Source organism: Rhincodon typus, chromosome 40 (assembly GCF_021869965.1).
Source record: "Rhincodon typus isolate 14 chromosome 40, sRhiTyp1.1, whole genome shotgun sequence".
Classification (NCBI taxonomy): Eukaryota; Metazoa; Chordata; class Chondrichthyes; order Orectolobiformes; family Rhincodontidae; genus Rhincodon; species Rhincodon typus.
Window position 1 is genome coordinate 2,678,441 of NC_063371.1, and position 25,792 is coordinate 2,704,232.

At 43.9% G+C, this 25,792-nt stretch overlaps 1 protein-coding gene across 1 annotated transcript; it reads right to left on the minus strand.

Moving 5' to 3' along the window:
• Positions 1–6,028: 6,028 nt before the first annotated feature.
• LOC109933227 (metal transporter CNNM3) lies at positions 6,029–25,387 on the minus strand. The gene is made up of 8 exons (XM_048618705.1): positions 24,002–25,387; positions 20,176–20,316; positions 17,639–17,791; positions 16,763–16,932; positions 14,675–14,771; positions 12,694–12,839; positions 12,089–12,224; positions 6,029–10,997 (listed from the first exon to the last, which is right to left on the minus strand). The coding sequence occupies exons 1-8, from the start codon at positions 25,326–25,328 to the stop codon at positions 10,936–10,938; spliced, it is 2,232 nt and encodes a 743-aa protein (XP_048474662.1). The 5' UTR covers positions 25,329–25,387; the 3' UTR covers positions 6,029–10,935.
• Between the last annotated feature and the right edge of the window lie 405 nt (positions 25,388–25,792).

Consider the following 25,792-nt stretch of genomic DNA (forward strand, 5'->3'; position numbering starts at 1 on the left):
CTGGTGAGGACTTTTTATTCCAGTGGTCACAGTCAGGCAAACTAACCATCCTAGTAATCATACTGGTCATATTTCATGTTTGTGATGACTTGTGGAAGAATGGGGTTTGACTTCCAGTACACTTTTCCCATCTGGGTTGTGACACTACTCTCATCGATCCTTCCTGTTACTAAACTTGAGTTTTTGAGGAAGACAGACTTGATTTTTGCTTAACAAAACCATGCTGACTATCTCTGACTAATGCATGCCTTCCCAAGCGACAGTTTATCTCAAGAACTGGTTCTAATAATTTACCCACCACTGAAGTCAGACTGACTGGCCTTTAATTATTTTCCTTACCCCTCACTCCCTTTTAAACAATGGTACAATATTGACAGACCTCCATTTCTCTGATATGTCACCTGCATGTAGGGAAGATTGGAAAATGATCCTCAGAGCACCCAGTATTTCCTCCCTAGTACCCTTGAACAGCCAAGGATACAATCCATTTGGCCCTGTCGACTATCCACATTCAAGGATGTCAGTACCTCCTCTCACATTATACTTACTGTATCTAATATTTCAACTGCTCCTCTTCAACTAGAATGTCTGCTTCTTCCTGCTCCTTTGTGAAGACAGAGACAAAGAACTCATTAAGAACCCTGCCACATCATCTTCGCTTATGTATAACTTCTTATCTTGATTATTTGTGATAGGCACTAATCTTTCCATCAATATTCTCATTTTGTATTTCCTGATAGAAAACCGAAATATGTTCTTTCATTTTAACATTCAATATTTTATTATATTCTCCATTTGCATTCCTAATTTCCCTTTGCATTTCACTTTTTATTCTCCTCCAGGCTTTCTACAGAAGCAAGTTTCTGTGACTGTCATAAGCTTTCTTTTCCTGCTTCTGAATAACGGTGGGCGGGTAGAGGAGAGGAGAGGAGATGGGGGGTGGAGGAGGAGGAAGGGGTCTCCAGATTTGGCAGTACCACCTTTTTCATTTCAAAATGTCTGCACAGTACCCGCAGAATCTTGTTTTTGAATATCTCCCACTCATGTACCATTGATTTTCCTTCAAGTAGCTGTATCCAATCCACCTTTGGCAGATTACCTCAGCCTCATAAAATTTGGAACTTCGAATTTTTTTTCCACATTGATGCTAAATCTAACTGTCTTGTGGTCGCTGTCCCCAAAATGGCCACCTACCACAACTTCATTCACTTGCCAACACCATTTCCGAAAACTAAAGCAAGAAATGTTACATGCCAGCTAAAAAGTTTCCTTGAATGCAGTTTGACAATATTCTGTAAAAACCGAAAGAACTGCGGGTGCTGTGGATCAGGAACAAAAACAAAATTGCTGGAAAAGCTCAGCAGATCTGGCAACATCTGTGAAGAAAAAAACAGAGTTAACGTTTCCGGTCCGTTTCGGACCCTCAGAAAGGGTCACCGGACCCGCAACATTAACTCTCTTTGTTTTCTTCACAGATGCTGCCAGACCTGCTGAGCTCTTCCAGCAACTTTGTTTTTGTTGTTATGTTGACAATATTCTGTTTGTGTCTTGCACACTGCTCGTATCCCAGTTCATTTTAAGGTAATTTAAACTGCCAGTTGTGATTGCTTTCGCACTCATCAGTTTGCCTACATATTTGCTCCCCCATCTTCTGCTCGTTGTTTGGAGTCTACAATACACCCCCTAGCAGTATGGCTGCCTTGTTTTAAATTGAGCTCAACTTGCATGGCCTCATCTGATGATTCATTTAGTGTATCATTCCTCCTGACAGCTGTAATTGATTCTTCAGCTAATATTGCAACAGGGCCCCTTTTTTAAATTTGCTATACTCTTTGGATTTATATACATATTAACACTGTCAAGCTCCTGCACTGCACATTTTTTAACCTTTGCTTTTCTCATCTGTCATAGAAAATTTATTGGATGACTGTCTCCCAGCCGGTGCTCAGAATTTGCCCCAAAGATCCTAGGCCTTCTCCACCCTGCCAATCTAGTTTAAACCCTTCCCAGCAGTACTAGCTAATATTGTTAAGGGTATTCATCCTGGTCCTGCTCTGGAGGTAGACCATCTGGCTCATCTTCCCCAGAAGATGCCCTAGCACCTGAGAATTCTGATGCCTGCCTTCTTATATCAACTTTTCAGTCTAGAGTTCAATTGCCTAATTCTCCTAATTCTATGCTCATTAGCATGTGGAACTTACAGTAATCCTGAGATTACTGCTTTAGAGGTCATTTTACAATCTTCTTTCTAGCTCCCTAAAATCTGCTTTCAGGGCACCTTGCCCTCTCCTACCTAAATCACTGGCATCAATGTGGGCCATGACCTCCAGCTGTTCACGATTCCCCAGGAGGGCGGGGGGGGGGGGGGGAGCGAAATTAACGAGTGACTCTGAAAAACAGAAAAAAAAACCAAAAGGTTAAATAGTCTACAGCACAGGAGTTTGACAGCATTAAAAGATGTATACAGGGGTCCATGATTTACGAATGTGATCTCATACAAAGCTGAAATTTTAAAGATCTGACATACAAACATTTCCTATATTAATGAATGGGTCCTTTATATTGTCCTGCATTGTGTTCCAACTTGCATACAAATTAACTTGTGAACAGATTCAAGAATGGAATCTGTTTGCAACCCAGAGATTTGTGTATATTAATATCTCGCTATTGTTCTGCAACATCATTGGGCCTGGCACTATGGAGGCAACATACCATTCTGGAATCACGTCTAGAGGCATCTAATTGGTTACCCAACCATAAATCCTGTCTCATTACTGTTCTTCTTTTCACTGTCTTCCCCTGTTGTACAGCAAAGCTGACACAAACCTGGATCTGACTGCACTCTTCTGAGCAAATAACTCCCTCAATAGTATCCAAAAGGGGAAACCGTTTAGTAAGCAGGACCCAAGGGAACTCCTGCAAGACCTGCCTGATTTTCTTGGACTGTCTAATGGTTACCCATTCCCTTTCTGCCTCCAAGCTGCTAAACTCTGACAATGACCACTTCTATCAACTTCCTTTCCACATGGCTCTCGGCCTTGTGGATCCACCACAGCTTGAACTTTAACGTCCAGAGTTCCATGTGGTCGTCTGAGTTTTCAAAAGCATCCATGACTTCTCATTTTTTATGCAGCATCCAATTGGCCTACTGAGCTGCCCTATCAAGTCTTAACTTCACTTCATTTACATGATTTTTCCTTTGGTTTGCTTATAATAGCTTCATTTCAGTTAGTCTTAGTTTAATAATACCTACAAAAATTAGTAAACCTTATTAAATCCAAATAATATTTGAAACACTATGGTTATTGCAATCATCCTTGTTCAAAGCATCTCTTTCCTCCAAGCACCAAATAACAGTCTATTATTCAGTCTATATCTCAATCAAGCTAGTCTCCTGACCGTGTGATTTGAAAAACATGCCTCTTCTATAAAGTTTCTGATGAACCGCCAGTTAGTTTAGGTTCCTACTTCAGCAAACAACAAATGAACCAAGTGCTTTCAGCTGATTGACAGATATCTGTTATTACCAAGCAGTTCCCGACTTAAACAAGGCATCCAACGTGACTTGAAGGTCATTCGTTCTAAGTCAAGGAAATCGATACTTAAAACTAAAACTTACCCGAACTTACTGGTAGAGAAGGGAGGAATACTGGATATGTTCAAAATATAGTCTGACAATTACTTAAGGTTAACAGGTCACCCAGTCAGGATGAGGTAATCCTGGGTTATGGAGGGAAGGGGGGGAAAATGCAGAGGCTACGATTACAATCGGTGAATGCTCTTTGGCTTTGTGATTAGTGTCATATATTGGAAGACTGCCATCACGTCTGCTGAAAAGCAAGAGGGGAGAAGGGATAAACCCATTGACAGCAGGACAGTGAAAATGATTAGGGACCATTATCGAGGTCAAGATCAGTTCTGACTTTGAGAATAGTAAGCACAATTTGTTGAAGGACGATCATGTCTGACTAACTTGAGATGAAGTACCAGGGTTGACGGAGCAAGTGGGATAGATATATATATATGGACTTCCAAAATGTCACATGATAAAGTACCATGCAACTGGTTGATTGAGAAAACAGAAGTTGACATGGTATAAAAAGGAATTGAGAAGATTTGGACATATAAAAGTGGCCAAAGGATAGAAGAGTAGTGACAAAAAGATGCATTTCTGACTTAAGTGCAAGGTAGGGTCTCTAAGAGTCATAATTAGGTTCATTGTTTTTCACTTTGCAAGCACGGACATAGACCTTCAGTACAGCATTAAGTATTGAAGTTTGTGAATGATTCAGCTTGGCAATGTAGTAAGTCATGAGCAGGGTAGCAACAGACTTCAGGGGAACATACTTGTAAAAAGGACAAACACATCCCAGCTTATTTTATTCTGAATAGTGAAGTGATGCCTGTAACTGCAGATCACCAACCTTATTTACCATGCTGTGTGAATTAATGCAGGCAGACTCTAAACCCTCAGTCTTTCCTTTTTATTTTCATCTTAAATTACTCTCAATACTAATGTAGTTTGCCTCTCTCAAGTCCATTGGGCACCTTGCACTATCCTGGTTCCTCTCCCATTGCCAAACTGACATCTGACTCATTGAAGTACGGAGGAATGAGGATGCAGTAGCAACTAAATAATTTGTTTGCAGGACTGTGTGCAAAGTCCAAACAGTAAGTCAAAATGCTGACATAATGTTGGGCTTAATATTGAGAGGAATGGAATGTGTGGGGGAGAAAAGTTGCGAAGCACATGCGTGCAGCAAGTCAAAATGCTGACATTGAGGATTATGGAGTCAGATTACAGAGAAGATACAACAGCATGGTAGAACAGTATTGTCAAGTTACCTGGTCTCCTCCTACTATGTGCACCCATTTCAAAAACTCAAGAAGTTTAAAAAAAACTGGAGAGACTTGGAAGAGTAAACCTTCAATGCCGAACTCAAGATATTACAGTTCGAGGAGGGTAACCAAGCTTTAACCACATCTCTCCCAAGAACGGATTGCCATACTGGACTTCAAACATTGCTCACATGATTTTAGGGCACATCTATACTCCAATTTCAGTCAATTACAGCAGCAACTAATTCAGCTGCACGAGCATTTGATACTGTCATAATTTGTTGTTGATATGCTAAACACAGAAGGAAGATTTATAATAAATGAGAAATAAACCTGCATATACATAATCATTTTTTACAGCCTTAGAACACTCCAATGTCAAATGCAAAACACACTGCAGAGATCGAGAAAGAGGGAAAGGAGGAGTAGATTGGAAAGCGGTAGGTAATTTATTACCTTGGAGGAGCGCAACACCCATGGTAGCTGTTTAAGAATGCACACTTGTGTAAGATGAGCTGGAGAGTAGCCCCTTTCTACAACATAGAATGATTGAGGAGCAGAAAGTCTGAGCAGTCTGCAGATACAAGCATCACCACCCCTAGAGATCCAACAAAGATATGGTAAAAATATCCCACCCTTAGTAGTCAAACCATGCAAACATGAAGGCCCAAATATCTATGTCTTAACTGTGCCAACTTACCTTAACTGGGGTGACAGTAAGATGCATTGCTGTTCGCCTTGGGTAAGATGGGTGGAGATCAACTTGCATTTCAATTATTTATTGCTTCTACCCCGTTCCCCTCCCAATGGGAAGTAAATTGGTAAACATTCAATAAATACAATCGTAATAGATGATTTGTCAAACATGGCCAAATAAACCATTCCACACATTCATATCTATGTACTCAGATGAGGGAATAAAGAGCTGCAGTGCTGACACCCATGCAGGTAAGAAACAGGCAAAAACCAGTTAAAAATTACACAATATGCACGCATGTACATTAAATGCAACCTTCGACAGAACACAAGAGAAAAAGAGCTGTTGGACATAAAAGGCTTAAAAGAACTAGGCTTCAAACACCAGGCTGTCCAAGAGAAGACAAACTCTCCATCATCTTGCAGTTTTTAAGGGAGGTGAATTCAGGCTGCAAGCTGGTGCCTCTACAGTGTACACAGCACTCATTCAGGAGTTTTTATTTATTTATTTATTAAACTGACCTGCAATCTAATGCAACAGCTCCATCAGTACAATACAACACAATACAGACCCATTTCTCTTTTAAATATATATCTGCAATTTTACATTATAAATGTACATACAAATGAGAGGTACCTTTTAATTGCAATGATTAAAAAATATTTACCTGGAATGTGATTAAAAATATGTACCAGAAGCTACACAATTTTAATACATTTGTTTGTATATAAAACACAAGTGCACAAAGTAACCCTCAAAATCATTTATCTGAAACCTGATGATTGCTTCCTGATTCAGAAGCTTCTAGATATACTGGGAAAACAACCAAGCGTTTTGAATAAGAACTAATCTGATTTTGGCTGAATAATTGGCACTTACATTTCTTCCTAGACTCTTTGGTAAAACAGAATTTTATAAATTACTTCTGCTGTATTCAAAAAGTATGTAATCTTGGACAGTGTGCTTTTGCCTGCAATATTTCAATATTGCTTGCATTAAAAGAGAAGACAGAGGTACCAAACAAAGAGAAACAGAATCAGATTGAGAGAAAAGGAGAGACAAGAAAGCTAAATGGAAGTGCCTCATCACATTCTAGTTCTGTTTTCAGCTGTGACACTCACGATCAGCTGTCACGTGTGATCTGTGTTTTTGTTTTTTCTCAGTTTCCATCCCTCCTGTCTGTTGCTGGGCTCAGCTTCTTGCACCTCATCTAGTTAGCCATTCTTTAGTGACGCTGTTTGACTGTGGGACTTTGCTGCAAAGATTTCATCCTCGCACTCACTGCAAAGCAGTCAGGAGATGAAAAGCCCGGTGAATTTCTCACTTCCTTTCTGGAGATGTCAGGCTGATTATAGCAATGCCACTCCATGTGCCTGCCCAAAGCCAGCTACCTCTACACGAAGTAGAGATGGAACCTGCGACTTCTCAGTTTGTGTCAGAACCTGTCTTGGTTGCACCAATACCCATGAAAGACAAGGAGCAGCTATGCATGTTTGCAATTTGCGTGCCATAGGTGTACATTCAACATTCTGCAGAAAATCCGATCAAAAAGATGCAAGGTTTGATCATGGTTTACGCACCTGCCCTAAACAAGTAGCACACTGCATGCATGATGCAAAGATGGCACAAGTCTTCAGAGAAGCAAATCAGGCAGCAAGTGACCGTCTTAACTGATCACCAAGTGCCACTTCTCCAGAAACATCCACATGTTTGATCGTCTGAGGGTTTAAGTCAGCAATGACTTTAGACAATAACTGTTATTCCCCTTGTTGGGAGGACTCAGCAAGAGATGCAGGGACACAAGTCAAGAATCAATGCAGTGTTCCAGCCCTCTCTCTGACCCACGTTACTGCAGAAATGTTGAATCCACCTTCTCTCCCTCCCTCTCCATTATATCTACCTCTTTGTAACTAGCAGCCCACCAAAACCACTCAAATTAAACTGGAACTCTTATTGCGGCAGGGTTTCCTTTTTCAGAACAATTCAGTAATGGCAGTCAGAGAAACAGCTGTCAAAAGCTCACTGGAAATGAGACGATAAAGTAAGTCTACAAAACTAATGCTATGCATGACCAGCCTGAGGCATTAATGAACTCTAGGTCCAGACTCAGGCCATTTCTAATTTAAAAGACTGAATTTGAATTCATGCAACAGGGGCTCTTCTCCTTCAAGTAAGAGACAGGGGAGATAGGAAACGCTCTGAGTTGGGTAGTTAATAACTTGGCTAATTTCAGAGTTCATTTCACTTGCTCCGACACACCAGGTTTGTCAAATTCAAATTCACACCTTACCCCGCTTAGGTGGAAACATGTTGACCACTTGGCTGCATCCACTGTAGCATAATCCTTCTGCTATAATTCTGCCAGACCATCCATCACTTTTTATCATCCTTTTGGGTGTCGCTAACTGGGCCAGCATATCGTGCCCACCTTTAACTGACCTTGAGAAGGTGGTGATGAGCTAGCCTTCTTGAACCACTGCAGTCCTGTTAGGGAGAGAGGTCCAGGATTTGACCCAGTGACATTGAAGGAACAATGATACAGTGCCAGTTCAGGATGGCCAGTTGCTTGGAGGAGAAACTCACAGATTGTGATGCTCCCACATATCTGTTTCCTTGTCATTCTAGATTGTAGAGGTCGTGGGTTTGTAAGGTGTTGTCTAGGGAACTTGGTGAATTTCTGTAGTGCATCCTGCAGGTGATACACACTGCTGCTACTGAGCATCTGAGGTGGAAGGAGCCAATGGTCGTGGAAGTGGTACCAATGAAGCAAATTGTTTTGTCCTGGATGGTGTCAAGATTTGAGTGTTGCTGAAGCAAGTGGGGAGTATTCCAACACACTCCTGACTTGTGCCTTGTCGATGGTGGAGAGGCTTTCGGGAGTCAGGAAGCAAGGTACTCATTGCAGAATACCAAGCCTGACCTGTTGTAGTCACAGTACTTAAGTCATGAGCCCAGTTCAGTTTCTGGTCAATGGTAAGCCACAAGCCAATATTTGAGAGTGTTCAGCAACGGCAACGGTGTGGTAACTATCAACTGTGTGGCACAAATATCACTTTACACTTAGCAATTCAAGCCCAACTTTAACTGCAGAACACGGCAGTGTGCTTTTGTTGGCTTCTCCGAGTGATGGATCAATACGCTGTAGTATTCAGAAATGCAAACCAGGTACCCTGAAGTCCAAATACGTAGAGCCGAGTAGTTCCAGGATCTTCTTTCAAACGACAGAGTTCAGGATTCAGCATTTGATGAAAACAGTCACTCCAACAGCATCGTGTCACACATGCTCTCTATATAATGGAATAGGTGAATGCAAGTTTAGATAGCTTGTCAGTTCATGTTCCACTCTAGAGACTCCAGCCTGATGATTTCAAACAATACTTCAATACAGCAGGAAAGAAGCACTGCACCTTTGCAGCTGTCGTCAAACTGAGGCACCCATCCATTCTCAAGTTGATGCAAAACATCTTCGGTGTAATTCTGAAGATCTGGGAGCTCTCTCTCTTATGTCCAGGTCAAGTTTTATCCCTCAAAAAAGTATGCTCATTGTCACTTCATGTTTTTGCCAGATATTTCTGCACATGGAACAGCGACTACGCTTCAAAGGTGCCTCACAGCCCATGAAGCTTTTTGAAGTGCCTTTGAGGTGACTATTTAAATGCAATCTTCTTCCTTCCTAGGGGAGCCTCCAAGTTGATTCACCTTCCCTTTCCAGATACCAGCGATGCTGAGAACAGTACCAACTCTGAAGGCTTGCACCAACCCACAGTCAGACATAAGATGAATAAAGACTCAGAGGGCTTGGAGCAGGGAGTCTAGTCAACAGAAGGTTTAACACAACTAGTAATTTTCAAAGAGTGCTTGTTAAGGGATAACGTGTGCTAATCTTTCAGCTCCATCCAAAAAGAACACAAGAAACAGCCTAATTCCAGATTACAGAATGGAATGAACCCGTGGCCCAAAGACACTCTCATTCTTGACCTTTCCTTATTTCTTTGTCTCTCAATAATTCATTGGTAAGCATGAAGAATTTCAAACCAGCTGAATGAGGCATTAGGTTCTGGACAGAAAGTGATTCAATATGAAAGCACTGGTTGGCATATGTATACTGCCTGGTCAACGGTAAACAGCCTCTCCTGCAAGGATTGTGCAGAAATCTTAGCGTCTCAAAGCTGATTGTTAAAACATTTTCCCATCTGGTTCCCTGAATGCATCGGTTCTTATGGTACTTGGTCCCCCCTTTGTACTTAGTGTAAGGATCCACTCTGAGCAACCCTGAAGAGAGCATCACCTGACTACAAAGGATATACTGCAGAATAGAGCTCTCCGTCTTTAGCTCAATAATATCTATTGTTCCTAAGATTAGCAGAGTTGAGGAGTCCATAAGCGTCTGTTGGCCACTTGCAGTTCAATCCACATTATTAAAATTTGATCAGGTAACCACATATCACAAACTACACAATGATCCAGGCTGACAAGCCATTGTAGTACTGCAGGCAGAGCTTCAAAATTGGACATCCTAGCTTGTGGATGAAACAATTACTGCGGCTCCTGTTCTCTCAGGTGGGATGTCAAAGATCTCTCAGCAGTACTTCAAAAAAAGGGAGAATATACCCCGCCTTCCACTCGCAGCCAAAACTCAACAATTATTGCCCAACCAACTTCAAAGCAGATTATCCAGTCCTTTGCACATTACGGCTCGTAGGATCTTGCTGAGTGAGCATCGGTCTGCTGCTTTCCAGCATTACACCAGTGACTATGCTTCAAAAGCACTTTGATAGGTGTAAAGCACTTTCACATATCCTGAGATAGTAAAAATCCCTGCAGAAATGAAAGACTTTCTTTCCTTCTTAAATGAAGACTTTGCATGGGCTGAAAGACTTGCAAGCTGTCAACCAGAAACTCAAGACAGAATTCATGAACCAGGGTTTTACTATAAATAGTATTCCTCTTAGTGTGGGGGTTAAAAACAATTTAAAGACAAAAGAACTGTGGTATATTCACATTCAATATTGCTTGAACACATCTGCATTCCGTAGTCTTCAAGTAACTGCTTTAGACCTCATCGTCCACGGGAGAAAAGTGATGATAAACCTTTTTGTCTGTTATACTGCAATCCTTCCAAGTCTAAAAATCACAGAAAGAGTTCTATCTGAGGAATTAGTCACGGTTAGTTGTCTTAGCATTATATACGCCACCGTCTTTTCATGGTGCACAAAGTCTACAAAAATAAGAGAGTCCTTTCTCCAACCCATCCCAAACCCACTTTGCAACAAATTACAGTTTGTCCAGCAAATGGATGGCCATAGCTCCAGCCAGGCACTAGCACAGTACATTCGCAGCTTACTGAAGTGGTGTGGCTTTGGACACAGAAGTCAAATACCCTCGCACATTCTCTTAGGCTAGACACCATCATCCCTCTCTGGACTGTCTTCTTCGCTTTGTGGTTTACCTCTGCTGGTACCTGACAACAATAATTAGGGGAAAAAGAAAAGCAAAAGAAAAGTCAACCTTTTGTCAAAGATAACCCATGTGAGATCTGAGACGTCATGCAGTTTGTCCGACAGTGACTCATTGCCCAGAGGATAACGGTGGGTAAAAGCAGTGAGCAGGCTCCAGCTCAGATCGTTTCTCTCTATAGCTCCACTTTTCGTTTTTCTCTCTGAAATCCAAATGGCCTATGGGATACACCATGGTTTTCTCTTGATGGAGAGCAAGAGAAAACAAACAGCTCTAACAGATAGCCATCATTCATTTTCAGAACTCGCCAGATGCTCAGCCTGCCTCTCTCACTAGCTAAATTACAAAGGGCAACGGATACAGAGGATGGATGGATGATGAGATTACGAACAAGAAGTTATTGTTATTTTACACTTGGATTTGTTCCTCAAATAAGAGCCAAAATTGTCCCAGTTCAGGTGCCATTGGCCTCACAAATGCCTCTAGTGTTTACACATGCAATTCCCCATCGTGATGTCTCTTCCTTCCAGCACAGCCTCCAGTGGTTGACAACGTCCTCCTAAGTTACCATTTCCATCGTCATCTTGTGTCAAACAAAGACAGTCGTGTAGGGTGACATCTCCCTGCTGAACTGAAAATCTTTCCTCATAATTCCCAACTCCTAAAAGCTGGTTTAGCTTCACCACTGTCTCCCCCACGCCAGAATTGTAGCAACGTCACAGCATTTGAGGCGGCCATTAGGTCAGTCGTGTCTGTGTCGGCTCTCAGCCTAGGTCCCTTCTCTGCCTTTTCCTCCCGAGATGAAATTCTTTCATGTCTCTATTTTAAATGGCTATTCCTTTTTTCTGTAACTATGCCCATGCGTCTGAGGCTTCCCCACTCACGAAAATATTCTCTCAACACCCACCTGGTAAAGCCCCCTCAGAATCTCCTATGTTTCAACAGGTTCACCTCTCACTCTTTTAAATTCTAATGAATAAAGGCCTAACCTATTTAGCCAATCTTCACAAGTCAACCCTTCATTCCAGCCTAGTGAATCTCTTTTGAACAGCCTCCAAACAACGAAGACCAGCACATCAAAAAAAAAACACTCACTTCTGGAGGAGTTTTGATCTTTGAGGAACTTCGATTGACTGCTGGGCATCACTTTCAGTTCAAATGTATCTGGCGACAGTGAAGAATTGTGTATTCTCGAGGCCATAATCGCATTTAAATACTGCAGCCGAGTAACCTGAGGGGAAACAAAACAGAGTCTACAACTGCCCTTCCTTAACAGTGGTGAACAATAGATAGATAGGCAAAATTAGTGATTTGCTTCAATTAATATTCAGAATGCAAACTCCCTTCCAAAAAGATGCAGACTTTATACAGAATTCCAAAACAAAGGGCTCCTCAGTAATGACCCTGCCTCTGAGCCAGAAGGCCTGGTACAAAACCTAGCTATTCCTGTGTGCCATAACACATCTGAACAGGCTGTTTAAGATCATCTAGAATTGTACAACTGGAATCTGTGTAAAATGAGAAAGAGCTGCTCCAGTAGGGGTGTTGCACCAGAAATCTGACTTGTCTCTTTGCAGTTAGATGACAACAGGCCATTTCCATCTCTCCACCCAACTCCACTACATGACTGCAACATTTTCAGCTTTTGCTTCACTTGATATTTTTTTCCCTTCCTTTAGCTTTTCTAGATGCAACCTTACCTTCAGAACTTGAAGGTCATTTAGTGCTCTCACAGTATAATCAGGGCAGTACATGGAAAAGTTTGCACTCTCCCCAGATTCCAGGAAGTCCTTGGAGAATGGGTCTCGCCGACTCCACTTCACATTAGAGGCTGGTGACTGATGAACTGAGAAAAAGAGAGTTAAATGAGCACCACAGTTGTGAAGCACACAGTAGTTACAGAGGTTCTGTGACAAATTCAGCAAGCGTACAAGCCCTTTACTCTTGGCAATGCACAGTGAGTTTAGACTAAGTGTCATGGAACTGGAGTGCAGGAGTCAGATGGGCCATGCATGCAGATGAAATTCAATTCCATTTTAAAAATCAAATATTCAAGATTATCTTTTTACTTCCATTCTAAACAACAACACTGCATTTATAATTGATGTTGGTCAAGTGCAGTGTAAAAATGTCGCACACCTGGTGTGTTTAGTTATCAGTGACAGCATTTCATAAGAGATAAAATGTCCACAAGCAACAGATCTGCAGGAGTAAAATACAACTGTAGTTAGCCAAGAGCATGAGCTCTAAACATACAAGTACGGGAGACAATGATCCAGATCATACAGCTTAGACCATCATTCAATCAAACACTCCCAGGACAGGTATAGCACAGAGTAATGCTTCCACTATACCACCCCCATCAAATACTCCCGGAACAGGAAGCAGCAGCACTGGACCCGAAACATTAATACTTGTTTTCTCTCCACAGGTGCTGCCAGACCTGAGTCTCTTCAGCAATTCCTGGTTTTGTTTCAGGTACAGTACAGGGTAAGGATTCAGAGTCAACTTTCCTCTACGCTTTTAAACTGAAAGTGAAGGTCCCTCAACACTGTCCCCACCAAATGCCCCTAGCATAGAGATAGATACAAGTGAAGCTCCCTCCACCCTTTTAAATTGATAGTAAAGCTTCCCTCCACGATGTCCCCATTAACAGCTCCCAGGACAGGGACAGCACAGGGTTAGACACAGTAAATCTTCCTCTACTCTTCTATACCGTAAGTAAAGCTCCCTCTTCAAAGTCTCCACCAAACATCCCCAGGACACGGACAGCACATGGTTAGATCGTGCAGAGCTTCCTCTACTTTCTTAAACTGAAAGTAAAGCTTTCTGAACATTGGTACAGCAAGGGGTTGGACAGAGTTAAACTCTCTCTATTCTTTTAAAGTGACAGTACAGCCCCTACTATTTATTTTAAACTGAAAGTAAAGCAGCCTCAAAGCTGACCCCATCACACATCCACAGACCAGGGACAGCATGGGGTAAGATACAGAGTAAAGTTCTCTCTGCACTGTCTCCATCAAACAGGGACAGCACAGGGTTAAATGGCAAGCAAAGCATCCTCTACTCTTAAGCTGAAATTAAAGCTCTGTCCACACTGTCCCCATCGAACACCCCCAAAGACTGGGACAGCACAAGGTTTAGATACACCGTAAAGCTGCTTCAACTCCTTTCATTTGAAACTCAAGCACCCTCGACACTGTTCCCATCAAATACTGCTAAAGTCAGGTACAATGGAAAGTGCCCTATACTCTTTTAAACTGAAAGTAAAACTGCCTTCACGCTGTCTATATCAAACACTCCCAGGACAGGGACAACACAGGGTTAAATATAGGGTAAAACTCCCTCTACACTTTTCATCTGCAAGTGAAGCTGCCTCTAAACTGTCCCCAAACACTCCCAGCACATGTGCTATTAGATACAGAGCAAAACTCTCTCTATGGTGCCTGTATCAAGTACTTAGAGGTCAGCTACAGCACAGTGCCTTTCACCACCAAACTCATCCCCCCAACAACCACTCTCACCCACCCCCATCCTCTTGCTACCACTGCAAAGAAACAATGTGGGTAACAGTTCCTAAACACATCCAAGCTGTTTGCATACACATCGGTGAAATGCTAAAGTAAAGTTTACATGGGAGCGTAGAGAACAAATAGAAACATGCAAAGCATATAGTCCTACCAGAGGATGGGGCAGTCAGTGCAGAGACACCGTAATAGGTAAAGGCTCCATTTTCAAACTTCAAACCCTCTTTGCCTATCTCCACCTCCACTCGCCCCTGTTTCCAAGAGCAGATTTACAACACATTATTATTGATTGGAACAAGAATGCAACAACACTTTCTATAACACAGCACAACACATCAAAGCAGATATGGCCAGGGGACACATCTGAAGAGTTAAAAAAAAAGACAGAAATATTGAAAAAGGTTTCACAGTGTTAACAAGTGAAAAGACTGCAATATTACTATCACGAGCAGTGTCACACAACAACCATGCTGAGTTACTGATGTTCAGCTACGTATCTTCGCCATAGAATTCATCAACAGTACAGCATCCCATAGCATGTTACAGACTACGAAATACAATTTGTAATATTTTGTCATGTCAGAACTGCTGCAGCCAGTTTGCACACAGCAAATTCCCACAAACAGCAGTAAGAACCAGATCACCTGTTTCTAAGTCATGTTGTTTAGGGTATAAATATTAGCCAGGACAGTGGGGAGAACAGCTTTGTTCTTCTTTGAAATAGTGCCATGGGATATAGGGAATAAGAGCAGGATTAGGCCATTTGGTCCCTCTAGTCCTTTCTAGGACAACCAAGGACCTATCAGGATTGTGTCTCCAGTCCACCTGCAATGAATGCTTCATGTGGAGGATGGCAGCCCCAACAATACTGAAGGACTGCACTTGTGCTTTTTGCACAAACACCTCTGCATAGAGTGGCGGCATGACTGGGTATTAAAGTGGGCAGACAGAAAGATAGAACATCCCACTTTACATTTTTGGTAAACTCTGCACAAAAGGAGTTGCCGTGCATTGTAAATATCAGAGCCTAAGTTTTCAGTGCAGAGTCCCTGAACCTCTGTTGCCCTTTGGCCCACGTGTTACTGGTCCCCTAAAGAACAGCAACATTTTCATTATTAAAGTCAACTTTACAGTTTTGTGCCAGCCCAACACCAAGCTTTTTCTCTCTCATGCTCCCAAACACAGTCACTGGTCCCTGACACCAGTTGACTCTTTGCTCCTCAAAAATACGTTCTTCCAAAGCTGCATATCTCCTTAGTCCTCAATCCCTCCGACTGATCACCCACTCTACTTACACCCACCCTGCCCTCTCTGCTAGTTCTGAGTGCCGCTACGTTATGCTCGGCACAGAATTAGCTATGATACAAGGCACAGAAATGAATTATTCGGCACAATCAATCCATTTCCAGTGACAATGCCCCAATCCCTTTCGCTTCTTTTTTGGCTGCACTTTGTGTGTTATGCACCAGTTAAATGGACACACATGCAAATTGGGGTTCAGGTTTAAACAGGATGTCCTTTCCTTTCCTCCTTCCTCCCACATCCTCACTGCCCTGCTGAACCCCATTTCAATATCATTCTTCCTCTGCACAAGCCTTTGCGAATGACGTCAGTGAGACTGCACGTGATGACATAGCATGTCTGGAATTGTGCACATGGACGTTTCTGGATTAACATGCATGGACAGTGCAGTTTTGTGTGCCATTAGACACTACTGCGTTTTCCATGGGATGTGCGGGTCACTGGCATCCCGATTATCCTTCAACTGACAGGTTTGCTTGGCCATTTCAGATGGTAGTTAGGAGCCAAACATGCGACTGTGGTTTGAAGTCACATGGAGACCAGACATGGCTGATGTCCTTCCATAAAAGGACATTAGAGAATTAGATGGGATTTCAACAATAATTTATCACAGTTGCATGATCACCATTACTGACAAAACCAGCTTTCTATTTCAGGTTTTATCAATTCACTGACTTTAAATGCCTGACAAGTGGGATTTGAATCTGTGATCCCAAAGTATTCACCTGGGCCTCTGGATCTCTCGACCAGTGATATTACTAGTACTTCACCATCCACTCCTCCTTGGGCCTCCACCCAGCTTTCCTCCTCTATTCTACTATAGCAACCCTCTAGACCCTTTGGTCTCAGCTACTTGTCTCATTTCCCTTGATGACTGGGGTAAACGCACATACCCAAGCAAAATTTCATGTCCAGGAGAAGCATCAGAATGAACACGTACCTGCAGCACCAGAATGAAGTAGTCAACTGGCTGATTCCGCTGGTACAGGTAATGTTCTGGGGCCATCTTGTGATTTTCGTTGAATTTCACCTCCTGGTTGACACTGGGATGCTTGAGCAGATGGAGAAGAACGCTCTCAGAGACCCGCGAGGGGCTGAACAACTCCACTTCTGCAAACACAACCTGCGGTCGTTATAGCAGTACAGCAGCAACCTTAAAACTAACATGCTCAGTTGTGCTGTGGTACCAGAGTGACAAACTTCGGATCAGCTAATAGTTAATGCAGCTAGGATTCTTCAACTGGGGACGGGGTGGGGGAAGAATGGCTTGAAGAGAACAAACTCACTGTTTTATAATCCCACATGAACAACTAAAGGCAGACTCTCGGCTGTTTCTACAGCAGCAAATAGCTCATTAATCACATTAGTGTTTAAATAGAAAATCACATTGGCATACAATCTGAATGACAACAAATGAACATTGTTGCTATTATTCAGCAGCACTGCATTAAAGTGGGAGCAAGATCAAGCAAGCCTGTAATACGAGAAATATAATTTCTGTAGTATGTACATAATTCATTCCCTGCCCCAGTTCCCACCTTCCTACAGCTCCCCCCACCTCCCCACGTGCATACATACACACACTAGACTGTACTACAAATTTCAGCACAGCATTGATCTCCCCAACCACTTTCGCCAGGCTAAAACTAAGAGCCTGTCAACTTAGTAGCTTACTCGCCCTTAAAACTCACGGTTCTCTCTCTTCAGAAAAACATTTCACATTATGAGGCACATTTTGGAGAGGAACCAAAGACACTTACCCTTTACCACCCCTCTCACAACCCAGCCTTTTCCCCAGCAGTAACTGTCTCCCTACCTCTGGATAAGAAGCGCTGAGTTGCTAGTAAAAGCTGGGGTGAAATCTTTCCCTTTAGATCGATATCAGGCACCTTAAAAAACGAGACTTCTTCCTTCTTGCGCTCAATAGAAGTGCTGATGGGAGCAGGCTTTTTCTTCACTTTGACCTGCGCTGTAGAAGGAACAGAAAATTGAAAAAACAACTGGAACTGATTGAGATTCTTTGAGCCATTTGTGATTTGCTCCCAATCCTCTGCTACCATCTCAGCAAATCAGCACAGGTCATTCCCATTTGAAACATCAATCATTCTTCACGTGAGATCCCAGCTTAAAAAAAAGCACTATCCATCATGAAGCTCACGTGCACCCTCCAGCAAAGGCCAGAAGATTAATCTCTGCGACTGTCGGATGATCGGCACTGAGTGTGTTCTGCACCATGAGAGATGCAATACTGAAGAAGCACTGCATCAGAGAGGGAGGACTGCCGGATCACTGTATCGTTGGAGAAGCACTACAGTTGGGAATGTAGAGCTGTTAAAGAGGGACAGTCTTTGTAGACAAGGGGCCTTTTCTCAGCTTTGATTTCTTGTGTCTTTACGGGCAGGAAATCAATATTAATGCACAAGAGTCACAATGCTGTATAACTGATTTCTGTGCCCTCCATCGAGGAGCCTGAAGCTAGGTGGCGCTTTCACAAAAGGCAGAACATTATTGAGCAGGTACAATGAGCAGTTACAAAGGCAAATGGCACTTTAGTCTTAATTGCAAATGGAACGGAATCAAGAAAGTCAGGCTACAAATGTACAGGGCTTTGATGAGACCACATCTGGAATTGTCGATCCAGTCCATATTTTAGGAAGGATAGACTTGCACTGAAATTGGTGCCGATGTTGTAACTGTCAACTGTCATTCAAAACCCACGTGGTTCACTCCTCCTTTAAGAAATTTGCTCGCAGTAACTAAAAGGTAAAGTTGCCACAATCCTACCATTAGAGACGCACAACTGGTTGTGATTTAACCCGAGGGTCACTGAGGTGAGGGGAGAGGTTGCGAAGGGGAGTCCTTCACAGGTAACTTCAGCCAATGCGGGAATTAACCCACGTTGTTGGCATCGCTCTCTATCGCAAACCAGCCAACTGAGATTTTTTTAAATTATTCATTTCGTGGGATGTGGGCGTCGCTGGCTGGCCAGCATTTCTTGCCCATCCCTAGTTGCCCTTGAGAAGGTGGTGGTGAGCTGCTTTCTTGAACCGCTGCATTCCTCCTGCTGTGGGTTGACCCACAATGCTATTTGGGAGGGAATTCCAGAATTTTGACCCAGCGACAGTGAAGGAACGGTAATATATTTTCAAGTCAGGATGGTGAGTGACTTGGAAAGGAACTTGGAGGTGGTGGTGTTCCCATATATCTGCTGCCCTTGTCCTTCTAGATGGAAATGGTCATGGGTTTGGAAGGTGCTGTCTGAGGATCTTTGGTGAATTTCCTCGAAGTCGGAGATAACTGACTCCCAGAGGTAATTAACAGAAGTGATAGGAGTAAAGTCTTTTTCACAAGCGGTCAGATTGGAATACACAACAGCAGAATGCAGGCTCAGTTGGGGTTTTCTAGAAGGAATGTGACTGCCATCTGTAAAGGAAGAATGTGCAGGATTACAGGGAGAAGACAGAGAATGACACAGAGATGCTTATTCAGAGAACCAGTACAGATAGTGGGCCAAATGGCCTACTGCTGCACCATTAAAAAGAAACCACACAAGCTTCAAGGCAGCGGCACACCCTCACTTTTTCAAGGGGAACAAGAGCTATAAATGCCTGTCTTGCTTGTAGCACCCATCTCCCTGGAATGAATTTGCACAAGAAAGTAGCAGAAGGAAATTGATCCACCCTCTGCTTTACAGGGTGTCCTCAGTGGTGAATCAGCATTAGTGTTGCAGTTTTAGGTGTAATGTAAGTCATATTAAACATGTATGTAACCTTGGTTAGACCACATAAGTTGTGTTTGGGCTAGTAAAAAAGAACTTGAGCGGCACCAAAGGGCAAGAAAAAAAGTATGCTAATAGTCCAAGAACTGAGAGGTCATACACATCAAGAAAAAGTGGACAGACTGGGGGCTCTCTGCTCTAAGGGGTGACCAAGTTCAAGATCATGGATAATTTTGATAGGACAGATACACATAAATTTCCAAGAGCAGGAAATACCAGAACCGGCAGCCATAAATTAATGATGGTCACTTATAAATCCAATAGGGAATTCAAGAGAAATGGTTGGACTGTGGAACACACAAACACAGTGGAAATTTGAGATCATCAGCAGAGATGCATTTAATGGGAAGGTAGATCAACAAGACAGAGAAATAAACAGAAGGATATGCTGAATGGGTGAAAGGAAGATGACAGGGAGGACATTTGTGTAGAGCATAAACATTGGCACAAAGTTGCTAAACAGAATGGTCAGTCCCTGTAATGAAATGCTGAATAATCCTATTGAGAAGGAGATTGGTAAGATCATCCCCAACTTCAAAAGCCATCACTTCGAAACTCCTATTGTTTCAACTTACTATTATCTGATTCGTCGAGGATCTCAGATTTGATTATTTCTTCGATGACATCCCCAAGGGTCACTAAACCGAGCACCTCGTAGAAGGGATCACCATCGCCTTCGTTGTTCACCTTCTGAACCATTGCCATATGAGATTTGCCTCAAAACAAAAACACGAACACTGCATTGTTATAACCACTGAACAGGGTTAGATAATAAAACACAACAACCAAGATTAACTTGGATTCAAGTCTTTTTCAGAGAGGTTTACTTTCCTTGCTGCTGTCTATCTCCCGCTCTGATAATCTGCAAATATGGAAAGGATGAGGGAGAGACTAGAACTAAGGAGTGTTGTTTACAAATTAGAGGTCTCCCGTTCCAGACAGAGGGGAAAACCCAGACAGCAGTAAAAGCAGGGTCATTGAATATTTTAAAGCTGATTCAGAACTGACAGGGGAGTCAAAGGTATTGGGGAGTAGGCAGGAAAGTGAAGTTGAGGCCACAATCACGTCAGCCAAATGTCTTTACACTTAGTTTCTTTATTCTTCAATGGGATGTGGGTATTGGTGGAAAGGCCAGCATTTGTTGCCCATCCCCAGATGTCCTTCACCCAAGTGGTTTACTTGGCTATTTCAGAGGGCTGTATAAAGTCAACCACATTGCTGTGCACCTGGAGTGGCATTCCCACTAATTTTCCTGCTGGCTGCTCAAGCCTCCAAGGCACACGCACAGCATTGACTTCTGGAATTGGAAGTCAATGCTGCATTTGGAATCTTTTTCACCGATCGCCGTGCTTAGAACACAAGCACAGCTGGCAGCTAGGAGGGAACACTATTCTGGAATCATACTGGCCAGACCGGGTAAGTGTGGAAAACGTCCTTCCCTAAAGGGCATTTAGTGATCCAGATGGGTTTTTACGACTATCAACAATAAGTTTTTATACCTTCACCAACACCAGTTTTATATACCAAATTAATTCACTGAATTCAAATTCTGTCAGCCTCTGGATTACTAACTCGGTGATATTACCACCACCTTCTCTTAGCTTGTTTTATTGAATGGTGGAGCGGGCTTGAAGAGTCAAAAGGCCTAGCCCTTTTAATTCACAAGTATGTAGGCAATCTTCATCACCACTGTAAATGCCTAGACCATCGCACGGAAACACTGAATTCTACAGCCTCAAAATGGGGCATTCAGGCCATGATGCTTGTGCAAGCTCTTGAAAAAAATGATTCTGTTCATCTCACTCATCTGGAGTTCCATCAATAAACTTGCAAAATTTAAGTTGCTTTTCTAGTAACTGTCTGCCTTTACAAAAGTAACAAATAAATCTGCTTCCACAACCTTCTTAGGCAGTCAATTCTAGATTATAACATCTCACTATATCCTCAATCCCAAGTCCAAGAAGTTAATTTTCAAATTACCCTTATCCAGACACTGTGTCACAAACCAGTTTGCTATGAAGTGTTTCTCGAAACTGTAGGTTTGATTCAAAATCTTGAAAGGTCCAGACAGATCAGGAGAAGGTGTTCCCACTTATGTAAGGATCAGCAAGGAGCAACACATATTTAAAGTGTTGCAAAGTGATATGAGGAAACATGTGTTCACACAGCAGGTGATTACAGCCTACAATGCAGGGCCCAAGAACAGGGTGGAGGTGGGTTCTGTTGAAGTATATTGAAAGGGAATTAAAATTAGACTGAATTTGAAAAAAGCGTGTGCATGATTATGGGGAGGAGGAAAAAATGTTAATCAGTGAATTGCACAAACAGAATGGTGTCTTTCTGTGCTGTGACAGTTCTGTGTTGCTTTTTGCACACCCTGATTGAGTGGTAGCCTCTTTTGCGCTAAGCCTTCAGCTGAAGTTGTTCAGTACCCCGCTGGGCATTTTATCCCTTTTTGATTTAACTTACTGGGTAAAGTCCTGAGCCAGGGAGGTGGGGGGTGCTTTGGTAACAGGATGCTTGTGCATTAAGCCAAAGGTGGAATGCAGCATCTGGCTGGCATTTCAGGCATTTGCTACAAAGAAAGTTTGAAGTTAATGTATCAGCAACCCATACTCAAGCTCCTAACAGGAGTCTGGGGATCCTGGCTAATCGGTCAGGAGAGGCAGAAGGGGACATAAAATCCTGGAAAAATGAACTGGGCATTCTCAAATAAAACAGTAGGTTTCACGATGGAAAGCGGGACCATAATTGTGCTTCTGCTCACAAATTCAAACAGGATACATTGAAATGATCCAGAAAGCAAATGAGAGGCCCCTCTACATCTTAAAGTAGAAGCCATCAACAATAATTAGCCACACCAAGATCTGACATTGATATAAATGTTTTTAGATTGAGAAATGTTTTACAAATTCCCCACCTAATTCAAGCAACAGTTCATTACCTGAAGGCTGCCTGCTAACTCTTACTCATGAATAGGCATTATTAAATATAAATCATCTCTCAAGATAATCACTATAAAACTACTTCAGCCCTACTGAACCTCTACAGTGGATCTTGTAGAATAGGTATCAGTAGTTGACTGTGTCCTTAGCTGGGACCTAGCCCCCTTGTGACGAAGCAGGATAAGGCAATTTGTGTCAATGAGTGCTGACAGACAAACAGCAAAGTGTTAACAACTGCCACCAAACCTTTTGAGTTATCGAGATTCGTGGCTTCAGGTCAACCACTAGAATAGGCATCACTGAGCCTATCAGGTGGAGGCCATTCGACCCACCGTGGTCTTTCAAAGGACTTTCTCCACGCGCCACCTGATATACATTTTAAAGTTACCACTGAATCTGCCAACATCACCCTTTCAGGTCCTGCATTCCAAAGAAACTCTTGTGCTGCCTTTGGTTCTTTTGAAACTGAAATTTTGCACACTCTGGTTACTGACCCTCCAATTACTGGAAACATTTTCTCCCGGTTTTGTCAAAAATCACTTACAATTTGGAAAAACATCAATCGACTCTCCTTCTCCCTGGGACAAGAATAATTGCAGCTCCTGCCCTTAAATTGGATTCATAAGGTGTAGAAGCAGAATAGTCCGTTCAGCCCATCAAATCTGCTGCTATTCGATGAGATCATGGCTGATCGAATAATCCTCAACTCCACTTTTCTGCCTTCTCCCCATGTCTTTTGATTCCCTTAAATATTAGAAACATGTCTGTCTCAGAATTTAAATGCAAATAAAGCTAGTCTCAGTGATTGCAACTCTGACAATTGTTGTCAATTCACGTAAAGATGGCAGATGGGTTTTTACCCGATCTGGCTTATATGACTCTGATCCACAGCAATGTGGTTGACTCTGAACTGCCCTCTGAACTGGTCAGGCAATCAACTCAGTTCAAGGGAAATCAGGGATGGTCAGCAAATACCCACATCACGTAAAAGAGTGAAAAAAGGCCTCTTCTTCCTTCAGTAATCCATCCAGAATATTCAACACAATATCTCTCCCTGTCCTACTCTAAGGCTCTATTTCTAAAACTGATGTTTTTGTTATGTTTTTGTTTTAAACACAACCGTGTCAACTTGCCTAACTGCAGTTCGAGAATTGTGTAGGTGATCCAACAACTGAACTACAGCACCTGCATAGATTGTTAAATAGGACCAGAGAAGAAAGAACCTGGGAGAGAAACAAAGTTGAAACATACAATAAAACATTCTGTGGTGCCTCTCTAGCAAGGCCCCTGGATTACAGTGGGAGAAAAAAAAATGGTGTGTGAAGATCTCCAGGCAGATCAAAAAAGTTCAGGTCACCACGAGCACACCTTGTTCAAAAGCCCTTCAGAAAGCATTGTGCAAATTAATGTTTCCTTTTGTATGGTGGAATAGATTCCACCAGTGATAAACAATCACCTTTCTTAAACTCTTCCAGGACAGCATCCAACTTGGTGTCGTTGAACACAAAATGCAGGGGGTGGTTGTAGAATTTGATGATGGTGTTCAAAGGAGTACAGTCCTCAGGGTCGACCATGGCCAAGTCTTTCACGTAGACAATGTCCACAATGTTGGATCTCTCCCCCTCATAGACTGGGATCCTGGTGTAGCCACACTGCATGATTTCAGACATGGTGTTGAAGTCCAGCACAGCTTCAGCGCTGAGCATGAAACAGTCCTTCAGGCCGGTCATGATGTCCTCCACCACTTTGGTCCTCAGCGTACCACGGCTGAACTCCTCCTTGACGAACTCGCTGTACGGGTCGGTGAAGCGCAACATGTCCAGGATCTTCTCACGGACATAGCAGGTGCTGACGTCCTGGCGCAGGGCGCAGTCCAGTAGCAGGGCGACGGGAAGGGCCAGTGGCGACGCCAGTACCACGAGCAGGTGGGTCAGCCAGGTGGCACGGGAGGCCACGGTGAAGCCGTACCGCGAGCAGATGGCATAGGGCACCACCTCACCCAGGAGGAAGAGCAGGCCGGCACAGGCCAGCACGGCTGGCAGGACAGTGCCCACTGCATGGTGGAGCAGCACTGCCAGGCACGAGCTGGCCAGCACGTTGCCCAGCACCAGGGAGCAGAGCACCAGGTTGCCCCGCCGCCTCAGGGGCTCCAGCGACTCGGCTCGCCGCTTCTCCGCCTCGGTGCCGCAGTGGCGGATGATGTGCAGCTCCAGGGGCTCCAGCCACAGCACGCTGAGGCGCAGCAGGTTGATAAGGGCCGAGGCAAGCAGCAGGACGGCCAGCGCCAGCACCTGGCCCCACACTGAGAGCGGGGACGGCGGAAGCCGGATGTCCAAGGGGGTCTCCCAGCCTCCAGGGGGCTGCCACAGGCCCCTCTCCCGGTGCACCAGGGCGCACAGGTAGTAACGGCCCCCCCGGAGGCCGGCCCGGACGCTCACCAGCACCGAGCCGTCCGTCTGGTTATCCCCCAGGCCCAGCCAGGCCGTCTCCAGGCTGCCGCTGCCGCACTCGGGCTCGGGGCTGTAGGCCAACCAGGGCCAGCTCTCGGCCATCAAGCGCCGGCCGAACACCCTCAGCTGGAAACGGGCCCCAGCGCCGGCTTCGATAGCGCCACCCGCCATCCGCACCGGGCCTCCGCCTTCGCCACTAGTGCCGCTGTTGCTGCTGCCGCCACTCTCCAGCCGGACCCCCCGCACCTCGATCTCGCCCCCGTCCGGCTGCCCGGACGCCAGGGCCCACAGGGCGGCCAGCGCCAAGCGCAGACTCCCGTCGACCGCCGCCATATTCACGGGAAGGTGGGCAAACGGGAGGGGGTGGGCTTCACCTTGAGCCCGCCCCTTTTCGGTGGACAACCTAACTCGCTCGTTGACCACGCTGACCAATCGCCGACCGCTGCCGCTGATTGATACCCTCTCTGTACAATTGTCGGCCGAAGTCGCCCGATTGACAGCTTCAACCGCTCCATCCTGGTGCGCTCCTGTTGACCGACAGTCGCCCCATCCAATCGAGACCCGAAGAACCGACTGACTGGCGTCAACCCCAACCACTAATCGTGCTATGCTCCCCGCCCAACGTCCCACACTGGCCAATCATAGTCGGAAGGAGGCGGGGAGACCACCTTCGCTCAAGGTCGGATGAGTGTGCAGGGTAAACAACACCCAACGCAGTGATTCTTAAAGGGGGAAAGTCACCAGAATCCTCACCACAAATATGACACACCTCCCCGCCATACTAAAAATAAAAGCTG